The following is a 15,559-nucleotide window of genomic DNA, read 5'->3' as shown; positions in this document are numbered from 1 at the left end:
CTAAGAATTCATATATTATATAGGTTTAAATAAGGTCTTTAATTATAATTATTTTTATTTTTATCCTTAAAAATATTTTAAATTTTCGTCTTCTATTTATTTTGTGCTAACAACTTTATTCCTTGCTATTAACATTATGTTTAGTTAACTAATTGAATTCTACAACATAACATGTGGTATTTTTACTCCCACCATATGACTTTAAAATTAATAAAGTGCGCAAATTCAAATAATAATGCTGAAAAACTAAACAAAAATTGGACGACGGTATATAAATTAAGGGTGTTCAAATCAAACCAAAGCAAATTAAAATTGAAAAACAATTAAGAAAAATTAAAACTGTACAAATTTGAATATTGTGTTATGTGTTTGGATGTTGCTTTTGTGAAAACCACTCGAATCGAAAAAAAATTATAATTGAATTTAATGAGTCAAACCAAACCGCATACATATTTTATATTTTATATTTTTATTTTAGTAAGATGTATTATTTTAATTTATAAATTTTTTTAAATTTTGTTAATACAATTTATTAGTTTAATATAATATTTTTGTTTACTATTTGATATACTTAGAACACAATTATGACTTTTATTTCGTCATATTGAATTTAAATATAATATATATTATATTCTAGGGTTAATAGTTATTTTATCCCTTGTTATATATGTTACCTTTGAACAATTTCCTATAAAAAAACTAAATTTCATTTTTAGCATTTCAAGATTCTCTTGTTTGGTCCTTCTTAAAATATATTTTAATTAATTATATACTTCAAACACAGTTTGTGAATTTCATTCTCTCATATTGAATTTAAATATAAGTATATATTATATTGTAGGGTTGATAGGCATTTTGTCTCATGTCATATGGACTAACTTTTAAAAATTTCCTATAAAAAAAAATTAGATTTCATCCTTAACATTTTAAGATTTTCTTGTTTTAGTTCTTACATCAATGGTTTGCAATATTTAATCCACTAATCATAGAAATGATTATAATTGCACGTGCCAATTATCGGTGACTAACAACCAGAATATTGATCAATTCTGTTAGTGGTCCCTTAAGTGTAGGTGTTGGTCCTCGTAGAACACGTTATTTCCTTAGTCAATAGCTTGCAGCTTTGACATGATGGCGTGAAAGAAACTTTTGAATAGTACGAACGTCTTGATAAATGTGAGTTGTTGAGCAGACCGTTGTACTGAATCTTCTTGATAAAGTTTATTGATCTTATCTTCAAATGATGTACTTCTGATTCTGAAGTAGTAAACTTGGAAAAGATCATTTTTTTTCTTTGTTCTTCTGATGATGTATCTGGTGAGTAGTTTAGAAACTACTTTGTTAAGATAGCATGAGAACATCATAACCAATAGGAATAGAACTTTGTTGAGCAGACCGTTGTACTGAAGCTTGTTGAGAAGTACACAGTAGATCTCATTCTGATTATCATTCAGCATTCCATAGAATTACTGATGTTTCTTCAAAAGTGAAGCGAATAGACTTTCTGACGACAACATATCTGAGGATTCTTTAGACAACAGTCATAAATCTTACAGAGCTTCTAACTTGCACACTCAAGAAAATATTAGAAACAAAATTGTTTACATATGAAATATATGTGTTGTTATCATCAAAACTTAGAGATAAAATGTAGAACCAAATCTTGTTCTAACAACAACAACCTGAAAAAAATTCTTTATTTGAATTCATCACGGTTCTCCATGATATCCGTCTTATTTACATGATTTTTCACTCCCACTAAACTGGTCATTCTTAATAAACTGAGCAATACTAGACTCAATTATTCATTCTCGTATTATGATTAAAAAAATAAATAGTATTTTAATTAGTGTTTTATCCCCCCCTCCCCCTCAATAGGTTAGTTAGTGTAGAATTAATTTTAATGTGTTTGACTCTATAAAATAAAATTTATTTTACCTCTAGAATTAATTGTATTTGAAAGTAAAAATTATAGCTTTTGGGACTATAATTGATTTTTACATTCAAATTTATTGTTCGACTCACTTTTACATAAATATATTCAAAAATAAATTACATTACATTCAAGTTTTTTTAACCAAAATCAACTTTAATAATCAATTTATTCAAAATCAATTTTCATCACCACACATATATTTTATTTAAAATTGAAATAATTTATGATACACAAGTCATATTTGAATAAATAGATAAATAAATGTTAAAATTAAACAACATAACCATATACCAAATATACAATTGATAAAATCAATTATCAAGAAATAGCAGCAGCAGCAGCAACAACAACAACAACAATAATAATAATAAAAATAATAATAATAATAATAATAATAATAATAATAATAATAATATTATTATTATTAATATTAATAATAATAATAATAATAATAATAATGATGATAAATTATTTTACTTAATAATTCAAATATATAAAATTATTGTCTTCCTTGTTATTACTAGTGGTTACGCTATTACCAACATTTCCATCCTAGCGTTTAATTGATAATCTGTTTGCCATTATAGTAATAGCCAACACAAATTCATAGAATTATTTTATAATATAATAATGATTGTTAATTTTTTATAAGTTACAAGATATTTTTAATTTACCATACACTTTCCATTTGAGCATAAAAATTGGACCATGCACTTTCCATTTGAACTTGTTTTCTGATCTGTTCATGTAAAAATGCGGTTTCCATTTAAAATAAACTATTACAATAAAAAAATCAATGTAGTTGACATAAATTTTATGACTCATTTTCAAATAATCATAATAATTTTTGAATATTTATAATATTGTCACACTAATCCTATATAAAGACATTAAAAACCAAAAGAAAAAGTATGCAATTGCAAGTTTTCAAGTTCCTAAAACATCACGGAGTTAATATGGCAAAATTCAAAAAATTGGTTACTTTGTTCTTCTTTGTTGTTATACCTAACATTATTCAAATAGATGCAAATTTTATAAAAAGCATGCGTATTGAATGGGGTGCCCAAAATGCATTACTTTGGGATGATAATCTCCAACTTTCGTTGGATAAAATCACAGGTGAAATTATATTATGTTTGTCTTTGTTAATAAAAACACTTCTATAATTTTATTATAAATAGAATAATTTTTAATTATGAGTGTGATGCATCTTACTATATATATATATATATATATATATATATATATATATATATATATATATATATATATATATATATAGTAAGTGAATATTAATATAACTATTAAAAATAATTAGTATAATATATTTTTTTGAATTAACTTGTTTACTGATATCTATTTGTTTAATCAATTTTTAATTTATGAAAAATTATGTATGTTTTGATTGACATATTTGAATTAAAATGTTAAGTGTCACATTTGAATTACAGGATCAGGGGCTCGAACAAAGATACCATTTTTATTTGGAAATATTGAATCACGAATCAAATTTGTGCCTGGTAATTCTGCAGGATCAGTTATATCCTACTATGTAAGTTCAACTAAAAGATCTAATAAAGTTCTATTTTTTCATTAAACAAAAATAAATCGCATTAGAAACAATGAATTTATTTTTATATACATATTACTTAAGTTTAAAATGTTGATGTTCCATTTGACAAAATGTTGTGCAGTTATCTTCCATAGGAAGTCAACGTGATGAAATAGATTTTGAATTCTTAGGAAATGTTTCGGGACAACCTTATATTATTCATACAAACATTTACACAGAAGGAAATGGAAACAGAGAACAACAATTTTATCTTTGGTTTGATCCTACTACTGATTTTCACAACTATACTATTCATTGGAATCCCACTGAAATTGTGTAAGTTGATAATAAATTAAATTGATTTCATTATTTATCGATATTAATTTTAATACATTATAATTGTAAAAAAGAGTTATATGTCAATTTATTGTAAAATTTTCATATATTTAACTCTCATGTGGAAATTTGATATAGGGAATCTAGATCATTTGTTTTATTCCCTGCATATCAATCAAAAACATTAAAATGAAATTTTAATAGTGGAGATTGACGCTTCACAACATCGAATAAAAATTTCACTCGAAAAAAGTTGTTAAACTACTAGACTAATAGAGTCACTAAATTTAAATTTAAAAATAAATATATAATTAAAGACATAGATAGTATTTCAAAAAGGGCTTATAAATTATTTGTGACTAATTAATTCACATTGTAAAGTATAGTTATATTTTTAATTAGAGTAAATCAATTAAATTTTTATATTATTTTTAAATTTATATTGTGTGTAAGTTTTAGCTTAACTAACAAATATCAAAATTATTAAGCTAGGACAACTTCATTTGATTTTGAATTTTATTATATACCCTAATCTATATTATTTATTACAACAGGTTTTATATTGACAGCATCCCAATTAGGGTATACAGAAATTATGAAAGAGATGGCATTCCATACCCAAATAAACAAGGAATGAGGGTTTACACAAGTATATGGAATGGAGATAACTGGGCCACTAGTGGTGGACTTGTTAAGATAGATTGGAATTATGCACCATTCACTGTCAAATTTAATCATTTTAGAGCAAGGGCTTGCAAGTGGAAAGGAGATGTGAGTATTAACGAGTGTGCTTTAAATATAGCTGAAAATTGGTGGACTTCTCCAATATACAAACAATTGAGTCATGCTCAAATGGGACAATTGAATTGGGTTAGAGATAATCATATGATCTATGATTATTGTCATGATACTAATAGATATAATGGACAAATGCCTCCCGAATGTTACAAGGCACAATTCTAAACATGAGAATTAATGTCAAGCTAACTTGAAAGGGTGTTTTTTAATAAATTAATAATAATTCATACTTATTTGTCTTCTACAACAGTTATTTATTTTATTATTGTCTGTATTTTTATTTTAATGTGATTTTACTGTTTAATTGTTGTGACTTGTTTATTGATTATAGTTTGCATTTGAATAGAACTATCAAGTTGTGTCTTGTTTATTGAGTATATTGTAATAGATAATTTTGACGGGTTGTCTATCAAGTAGTGTTTATTTTAGTTTCTATTTTGTTACAATTATATTAAGTAGGGTTTTGTCTAGGATTGTTATTATGACAATCTTAAATTTATATTAAGTAGATTATAGATATTTGAATACTTTTTATATTAGTTATTATAGTAGATATTTAAATATTTTATAAATTTGATTCATCTATTTGGTTTTTTTGAATTATAAAAATAATTTAATCAAGTTGATAATGATAAATAATAAAACAAAAATTAGAATGTTTCAACCTAATGAGGGCAACTAGTAGGTTGGATATATATTTTTTGTTTCTGATGATTAGTGTAATTAGTAGGGTATCATGTATCAGTGGACTATCTTGAGAGATGTATATGATCACTCTTTACTCACCCTTCATTATGAAAATAATTTTTGGGGACCAAAATCTAATAATGATCATTGGCTTAGGCATTCTAATTTGAGGGAGGTCCAGTCTAGTTAGTCTAGTACCATTTCTTTGAATTGGAAATCCTTTGTTCTTAAAGAGAATATCTCAAGTCTTTGAAATATACTTTTGAAAGTGTGAGAATAGAGGTGTTTGGTAATGTGAACTTTTGTTTGGATGCTTTGAGAAAGGAGATTATGTTTTGGATCTTAGAGTTGATCTTGGTGTGCTTCACTGTGATGAGATTTCTACTAGGACTAGAGCAATTGTGGATCTATCGTATTTACTCGAGACTAATGATTCTCTTTTGTTTCAAAGGTTCAAGAGTAAATGGTTGAAGGAAATGGATGCCAACACTAAATTTTTTCATGCGTGTGTTAAAAGCTTGATGATATTTTGGCTCTTCGAGTGAAAGGGAATTGGATTGAAGAATTGGATGAGATGTGACAAGAGGTGACCAATTATTATTCTGAATTAGATGGTGCCACTATTACAAATAATACATTTTATGACAACACTTTTATCTCACCTAATAAAAAAGCCGAGGTATAATTTCTGGACACGCCACGCTTTTTTTCCAAAAAAAGTACCATTTATTCTCTCGATTGTAGGAGGGAACCGAAAGGTAAACTAATTCAGGGTACATGCTTCGAATTCCAACAACTACAACTTATGTTTTTATTTCTTTAAAAGTATCGTCTTTCTTTTTTATTTAATTATTAAATAATGTATTTTTTTTGGTTTTGCTAATAACCGAGGGGTATGATACACATATTTAACTATAAAAGGATTCATTCACTAAATTTTATTCTAAACCTAACTCATATACAATTGTTCCATAGTCGTAAATATCTTTTCTCTTGGAAGGATTGTAAGACAAAAAATACTTGTTAGATGAAGGCAACGATCTAGAGTGGGTGAATATATCCCTAATAAAATTTTCTGATTTAAATTCTATTTAAAAAATATATTTTCTATGGCAAGCGAAAGTTATTTTGGATGACACTCGTCTATTTTGAATCGTTATCGAAATAATCAGATATGCATATTAAACCATAATGATGTGATTTAAACGTATCATAAATGATGAGAAAACAAATCAATCTGTTTTTCTAAAATACATTTCAATACTTTTTCACTTTGATAATCAATTTCCAATGAATTAGAACACAAAAACTGACTAAAACAATTTATCAAACACTTTGTGACTAATAAATACCAAGCTGAATTTCCTTTGTGTTAAAGATATGAAAAACCAATTGCAATTTGTATAGATTGTGATTATTGTACAAAGTTGTTTAAAATGCTTCAACACAAACAAAATTATCAGTATATGAAATTTTACACTAAGAAAATTGTCAAATTGTTGGGAGTGTGTGTGTGTGTGTGTGTGAGAGAGAGAGAGAGAGAGAGAGTAGGCAGTTCCCTAATCGACCTCTATATGGGTATGTCTCCCCCTAATTCCAAATGGAATTAAGATAGTCAATTAACCTTTACAAATGTTGTAAACAAGAGAACAAATAGCAATCCAACTCTCAAAACCCTATGTTAGATGTTGATTTTATCTTCTTCTCTTCCCTTGATTTGAGTTGGATCAAGTGTCCCAAGATCTCCAATTGATCCTCAATTTACCGATATTCCTTTGACAAAGCTCATTTCTTTAAAGCTTTTACTCGGCTGAATCCAAATTGCGAAATCTTGTCCCAAGTCTTTAAATTGATCCTCTGTTTAGCATTACTCCTTTGACATAATCTTCGTTCTTCAAAATTTTCACTCGGATGAATCCAAATTGTAAAGACTTGTGCAAAACCCCCCAAATTACCAATGATCTTGGAGGAAAAATATTAACTGGTTTTCTCAATGAAACCCCCAAAGAATTTTAACCCAATTCAATTTACATCAATCCTAAATTGGACCTTTTCAATCTTGTATCTAGATGACACCCAGCAAAAAAGATTATATGTAATTGTTGTGTGTAGGCATAGAAAAAGATTGAAGATAATGAGAAAGTTTGATCACATTGTTGATTTATATTGATCAAGTTTGTAATCAATTCTTCTACCAGAAACATATCATTAAGTTCAGGAAGACTTGGATAGACCAGTTTGCACTTGACCTTGATTTTTCTTCTTGCTCCATCACCAAAGGTAACATAATTATCTGAGCACGACTTCAATTCTTCAAAATAACTCTTTTCACAAGTCATGTGCCTTGAACATCCACTATCAAAATACCAATCTTCTCTTTAGGAAACTTTGAGAGATGTATAAGCTATAAGACAAGTGACATTTTCCTTGGGTTTCCACTAATTATTTGTTTGACTTTTCTTCCCTTTCTTTCCTTTGGGCCTTGAATGACTATAAAACCTAGGATATCCGTAAAATCTATAGAAAAAGTGTCTTATATGGCCATATCTTACACAATGGTGACACTTCCAAGATGATTTCTTGTTGCCTCTATTGTGAGGGTACACATGTTGAGTAGAGTCCTAGGACATGTGGTCCTTCATTAGGAACTCAATTTTCTTCTCAAGAGAGACAAACGTCTAAGTGAGGACTTTGACCTTTTTGTTCATGGAACTGTAGTCAAACCCTACAACCTTTAGATTCCATGTTGTAACATCTTCCATATCTGAATCATTTTCCATTATACTTCCAGGTTTTGTCAAATTCTTAAGTTTTGCATTATACTTTCAGGATTAACTTAGAAAACAACATTGGGTTGTGCATTTGGATGATCGGAGGTGGATTGCTCATCAATTGTAGCTGACAACCTGTGAGATGTTTGGTTTATATATTCTCCTCTTTGTGTATATCTATTTTGTTGGGTTTTGTTTGTACATTTACTATGAACATATGTATATTTATCGCTCATGGTGTTGTATAAAACTTACTTTACAAATCATTATTGTTATCTTCCTTAATCTTTTTGCATTTATGTTTGGATTTGTGTTGCTATAGAAATATACTTCATGACTTCTGGTTAGGGATAGATTTTTGTTAGCCTCTAGACTCTAGAGATGGATTTAGTGCTAACAATCACTTTGTATCGAAGCTTAATGCTTCTGTGTTTGAGTTGCGCACGAGAGATCGCCAACACGAGAACACGAATATTCTCTCAACTTTACGTTAGAGATTACCTTGATTGTGATACGTCTTATTGGTTCTTCAGAGATGAACATTGATGTGAGAGATACGTGATGGTAATGACGAGTATCGTAGGTTGAGTGCAACTAATAAATAGATTTAATTTTGTGAGGAGTAGTGTATATTCATGCCTGATAGGTTATTTTCTCCTAAGAATGTATTTATTTACCTATTTATAACTTTTTTACTTTTATATCATTTAAAATCAAGCTCGAAAACATAGAAACCGTTGAATGGTATTCTAACCGGACCATTCTCTATGGACACGATAAACCCTAGAGTAATACTTTCAAATCTTTTGCTTGCCGCTTTACCGCGTCAACAAGAGGTTGACACAATATGTTTCAATGCCATTTGTTACTAAAAAATGGCTAAATCATCATCCATGTGTCATGTAGGTGACCAGCCCCCCGCATCTTTCTTGTTCTTCTCAAGTATCAATTGAATCCTTGGAGAAATTTCTCTAGCATACTTAAACATCATCTCCTTCTGAGTAGTAATCCTCCTTGTTAGATAGTGTTTAATCCTTTCTAATAAGATGATTATAGGTTTGTCAGTGTGTTCTAAAACAACTCTATTAAATGCTTCACACATATTGTTTACCTGCAAATCACACTTGGAAAAGGTATTTAAGTGTGAACAGCTCCAGAACTTGAGAGGGACATCATTCATTTCCTTCCATGCAGCCTCATTCAAAGTTTTCATCCTTAACATTTATCCTGCAATTGTTGTAGCCCTAGCTCCAGCCCATATGGTTTCTTTTAAATCCAAGCTATGGGTACTTTTTAAAATTTAAAACACAGGTGCTTCACACATAACCTTTGCTTCACATTATCACTAATACCTTGAACTGCTGGAACTAATCCCAACATTATAATACACAAATATGAAAGGTATAATGCATAAAAATATGAAAGGACAAAGCAATTCACAAATATGAAAGGACAATGTATTTTACCTTTTGCTGATTAGATATGGATGAATATGCTCTTTGATTGAATGCCTGCAAGTATTTAATTAGAAGTTTAATGAACCATTCCCAGGAAATTTTAGTCCCATCCTATACAACAATATAGGCAATTAGAAATATTTGATGATTTCCATCCCTTTATATAGCTTCCATTAACTGACCCTCATAATATCCTTTTAAGAAACAGACATCTAGCTCAATTAGTGGCCTACACGTCATTGCAAACCCAACTCTGCAAGCTTCAAAATAGATGTAAATCCTTTCAAAGACAGAACCACTATAAGAATCAGAGCACTAGATCACAATAGTACTGTTTGGGTTTGAGTTTAGTAATTCTTGTGCATAACTCCTTAGATGAGTGAATTAATCCCCACCAGCCCCCTATATCAATTCTATTGATTTTATTTCAGCTTTATATGCTTGGTCAGAGGACATTTAACTCCCCATCTATCCATTGCTTCAGCTTGTAGTCCAAGAGGTTTAATGTCAGGATTATGTCTTAAAATATGGGCAAATTCCTTGGTTAGCCATTCAGTTTTTCTTGTCTATTTTTAGGTTTCCTGTAACATGTATGATCATTAATTAGACTAACTACTTGCCATAATTGGTTTCCAACCCTTTTACTTAACCTCATATAGAATTTACAGCAAACCATACACTTAACCACAATCCTTTTTCCATCATTCTTCTTCAAGAACACATTTTTCTTACTCTCTTTGGCATATTTCTTTATAATATCCCTTATAAACTTTTTAATATTAAAAACCATACCCAATTGGAATTTGATAGCCCCACCACTTTTATAACTTAGAAAAGTCTTTTACTCTTGCTCATCTTCCCTTTCAGCAGGTGGATACAATTGATTAGAATCCTCACCATGATTTTGTTCAAACTTAGCTTGAGATTTCTCACATTATGCCTGGGTTGTTTAAGTTTTAGCATGTAAGACTGTTGCCCAATCCAATTGTTGGAGCGGTAAAGCGGCAAGCAACAAAAGTTTTGGAAATATTTATCCGGGAATTTATCGTGTCCACAGAGATTAGTGCTACTGAACTGCCGTTCGACGGATTCTTAGTTATGAGTTTGGTTTTGAATGAATTTAAATATGAAATGGAAAAGTAAATATCAGCACAAAAAGAATACATTCTTCAAATAGAAGAAACTATCAAGTATTGTATATAATCTACTCTTCACAAACTTAAGCTTATCGACCAGTTGCACTCAGTCTACTATACTCCTTAAACCATTCACGTGTTGCCCGTTGTCGGCATTCGTATCCAAACACCTCCACGAGTTCTATCGTATGCTTAGTTGACGATTTCTCCACCAATCAAACATACGGTAGCTTACCGTGTTAAATTAAAATATTGCTCGATCGACGATGTCTCCACCGATCGAACAACCCGGTAGCATTACGAACTAACACAAAGTGAAAATTAACTCTTCATCTATCTCTACAATCAAGAAGCTAATGATTATCTCTCCTAATCAAGATTTGTGAGGTCTATCTCTACAACAACATAAATCCCTAACATCAAGATGCAAAACAACCCACCAAACATAACCCAAACATCAAGATGTAAAAAATCAGGAAAAACAACAAGTTTATATTGTAAAGCAACTTTATACAACGCCATGGGCGACAAATATACATGAGATCAAAGTATATATATACAAAACCCACAAATGAAACCACAAAGAGAAGAAAAGAAGAAAAACCCAAAAATCTCACGGTTTGTCGGCTCCGATTGATGAAGGATTCAACCCCGGATCATCCATTTGACAACTCCAATGTGTTTTCTAGCATCTTTCCACTCAAAAAATGCTATTGGATGGATTGGAGCTCTAAAATATCCAACCATGCCCTAAAATATCTGATTTCCGCCTATTTATACAATTCTGGATCTAGTACAGCGAGCGTCGCGCGCAGGAGCGCGCATCGCGCCCAACCTGTTGAATTGGAAAAAACAACTTTTAGTAAAAATGGCGTAACTTGAGAACCGTAACTCCGATTTGCGCCCGGTTCGAAGCGTTGGAAAGCTTATTCAATTTCCCATCTAACAATGACAATATATCAACTAAATTGGTGATTTATTATTCTTTGGTTTTGAGCTTTATTCGTCGAATGAATTGATTCCGCCGCTCAAAATCGAGCGTTTGAAGCCGTGTCTTCGACACGTTATTGCTCATGCTCCAAATACACAAGAATACCTACAAAAAGAGTAAAAAACTATCAAAAAGTATAAAAGTGTATGAAAATATATCTATTCACAAAGTATACGTATTTATGCACAAAACGGGGAATTATTCAACGATATTAACAAAAAGTATCGATAAGTGTCACTATTTACAAACACAAAATAACTACATTTTGGCACTTAACAACTCTCCCCAACTTGAATTTGTTTGTCCTCAAACAAGGCCAAACACTCAAATCGCAAAAGTAAAAATCCAAAGAATCAAGAATCAACAACGTTTAGAAAAACGAAACAATTGTATGGTTCAAACAAAAACGTACGAACAAAGTAAATACTTACCACAATCCTACAACGAACATGAAAATGAAACGAATCCTAAGTACAAAAATCATACAAAACATTCTAAAACAAAACAAGCTCAATCACGAATCACGCCTAGCAAAAACTCATCGGTAGATGGAAAAACACCGAAAGGTGAGGACTTTGAACACTCATCCAACAATCTTGCAAACAATAGACAAAATTATGCGTTCATCTAAAAATAGTATTGAAAATGCAATGACACGAATCACAAGGGATTTCAAAGTTGTAATGTGGCTCGGTTAACAAACAAGTGATAAGTCCTAAAGCTAATCGAAACAAAAACTTGCCTAAACCTAAGAGAGTAATTACTTCCACAAAGTTTCAAACAATATAATTTCAATCCAACTCTCTTCTTCATCACAAGTTTCACACCAAACACAAAACTTATTAACACAAATCTTTATTCCAAACTCTTTTTTGTTATGTTCTTTTTCAAACTTTTTCTCTTTTTTCTTTCTTTTTCCTTTCTTTCTTGGTCACATTTTTTTTCTTTCTTTTTCTTTTCATAACCTCATACCAATCACATCATAAAGAGGCAAACATTCTCTCCCCAACTTGAATTCAACCATAACATAAAGTGAATACTCCCTACTTTCTAAGGCAAGGTAAAAATTCAAACCAAAAATCATGGTTGAAGGTTCAAGAAAACAAAGAATCAACATCCATACAAAAATGAGAACCACATACTCATAGACAAGCATTTAGCAAAAACAACATGGACATTGACAAAAAGGCTCAAAAGGGATACTAATGATCACACACTCACAAGGTGAATTGAATATTTAGTTATGGTAGTTGTGCTCAAAATCAAACAAGTGCCTTGATCACTTTCGTGCATTCACAAAAACAATACAAACGAAAGATTAAACATAATAATATTCAGTTAGAACAAGAAATGTCGGTCTCTCGCATATATACACAATGGAAAGCCACCTCACATTTATGGTAAAAAGGGAAAACTATTTGTGATTCAAGTCATGAGCAAGTTATGCAAAAAGAATGAGTAATATGAAATGTGTACTAATGAAAAGTCTCATAAACATGCTATGCTATAGAAAGCGATAAACGAGTACCTTGCGACGTACAAATTTGAGCAATCATTACCGCACAACCAGCATGTTGAATCTATCACAATCGGAGAATTACCAAATGCGACTCCAAGTAATCGGGCCAAAATTTGAGTCTAAACAACAACAAAAGAAATAAAAAATAAAACTATAAAATACTATACTATAAAGCCTTGGTGTAAGTGGGAAAAAGGCTAGCCAAGTGAACCATTAAAAAGAATTCATTGGCCAAAAGTTACAAGGCGCGCGACGCGCCCTCAACACCGCACGACGCGCGCTATGTTCTGCCAAACCAAGATCTTCAGCTCCCAGGCCGCGCGACGCGCCCTCTTTGTGCGCGACACGCGCTACACCAAAAAAGCAAAAACCAGTCCAGAAGACTGCACAACTGGTGTAGCCTCCACTTAACACCTACACATCTCCTTTTACACAACTAACAGAATTTACAAAAGTCAAAACCGTTGGGGTGCCTCCCAACAAGCGCTTGTTTTACGTCGTAAGCTCGACGCCTTTAGTGTGCTCGGGTAGTAGCTTTCTCCACGACACGCCAACGCTTTCACCCAACGCGAACCTAAAGAAAGTATCCTAACCAGACACGAACAAACATTACGAAACAAGAGAATATACAACAATACGTAAACAACATGTATTAACAAACACGTAACGATAAGTAAAAACATAATTTTTACAAAAGTTTGGTGAAATTAACTAAACAAGTTGAAAAGTGAAGATTTGAAATTAAAGAACTATCCGAGCTCAACTTGTTTAATAAGTCCACCAAACAAAATTAGAACATGTATCTATACAATCCACTATACAAAAGTATACAAGTATAAGGAAATTCACAAATATACGATATTCACAAAACTCAAAAACAAAGAAACTATCGCAATGCGAATTCAATAGAAACACCAATCCCCGGCAACGACGCCAAATTGTTGGAGCGGTAAAGCGGCAAGCAACAAAAGTTTTGGAAATATTTATCCGGGAATTTATTGTGTCCACAGAGATTAGTGCTACTGAACTGTCGTTCGACGGATTCTTAGTTATGAGTTTGGTTTTGAATGAATTTAAATATGAAATGGAAAAGTAAATATCAACACAAAAAGAATACATTCTTCAAATAGAAGAAACTATCAAGTATTGCATATAATGTACTCTTCACAAACTTAAACTTATCGACCAGTTGCACTCAGTCTACTATACTCCTTAAACCATTCACGTGTTGCCCGTTGTCGGCATTCATATCCAAACACCTCCACGAGTTCTATCGTATGCTTAGTTGACGATTTCTCCATCAATCAAACATACGGTAGCTTACCGTGTTAAATTAAAATATTGCTCGATCGACGATGTCTCCACCGATCGAACAACCCGGTAGCATTACGAACCAACACAAAGTGAACATTAACTCTTCATATATCTCTACAATCAAGAAGCTAATGATTATCTCTCCTAATCAAGATTTGTGAGGTCTATCTCTACAACAACACAAACCCCTAACATCAAGATGCAAAACAACCCACCAAACATAACCCAAACATCAAGATGTAAAAAATCAGGAAAAACAACAAGTTTATATTGTAAAGCAACTTTATACAACGCCATGGGCGACAAATATACATGAGATCAAAGTATATATATATATATATATATATATATATATATATATATATATATATATATATATATATAAAACCCACAAATGAAACCACAAAGAGAAGAGAAGAAGAAAAACTCAAAAATCTCACGGTTTTTCGGCTCCGATTGATGAAGGATTCAACCCCGGATCATCCATTTGACAACTCCAATGTCTTTTCTAGCATCTTTCCACTCAAAAAATGCTATTGGATGGATTGGAGCTCTAAAATATCCAACCATGCCCTAAAATATCTGATTTCCGCCTATTTATACAATTCTGGATCTGGTACAGCGTGCGTCGCGCGCAGGAGCGCGCATCGCGCCCAACCTGCTGAATTGAAAAAAACAACTTTTAGTAAAAATGGCGTAACTTGAGAACCGTAACTCCGATTTGCGCCCGGTTCGAAGCGTTGGAAAGCTTATTCAATTTCCCATCTAACAATGACAACATATCAACCAAATTGGTGATTTATTATTCTTTGGTTTTGAGCTTTATTCGCCGAATGAATTGATTCCGCCGCTCAAAATCGAGCGTTTGAAGCCGTATCTTCGACACGTTAGTGCTCATGCTCCAAATACGCAAGAATACCTACAAAAAGAGTAGAAAACTATCAAAAAGTATAAAAGTGTATGAAAATATATCTATTCACAAATAATACGTATTTATGCACAAAATGGGGAATTATTCAACGATATTAACAAAAAGTATCGATAAGTGCCACTATTTACAAA

General features: G+C 31.2%; 1 protein-coding gene across 1 annotated transcript; it reads left to right on the top strand.

Annotated features, from left to right (window-relative positions):
* The first annotated feature begins 2,892 nt into the window (after positions 1-2,892).
* LOC131598688 (probable xyloglucan endotransglucosylase/hydrolase protein 26) lies at positions 2,893-4,787 on the top strand. The gene is made up of 4 exons (XM_058871274.1): positions 2,893-3,055; positions 3,388-3,488; positions 3,631-3,824; positions 4,379-4,787. The coding sequence occupies exons 1-4, from the start codon at positions 2,893-2,895 to the stop codon at positions 4,785-4,787; spliced, it is 867 nt and encodes a 288-aa protein (XP_058727257.1).
* Positions 4,788-15,559: the final 10,772 nt, after the last annotated feature.

Source organism: Vicia villosa, linkage group LG4 (assembly GCF_029867415.1).
Source record: "Vicia villosa cultivar HV-30 ecotype Madison, WI linkage group LG4, Vvil1.0, whole genome shotgun sequence".
In the NCBI taxonomy this organism is placed as follows: Eukaryota; Viridiplantae; Streptophyta; class Magnoliopsida; order Fabales; family Fabaceae; genus Vicia; species Vicia villosa.
Note: the sequence above shows the minus strand (reverse complement) of the source record. Positions and strands in the feature narration are given on the sequence as shown.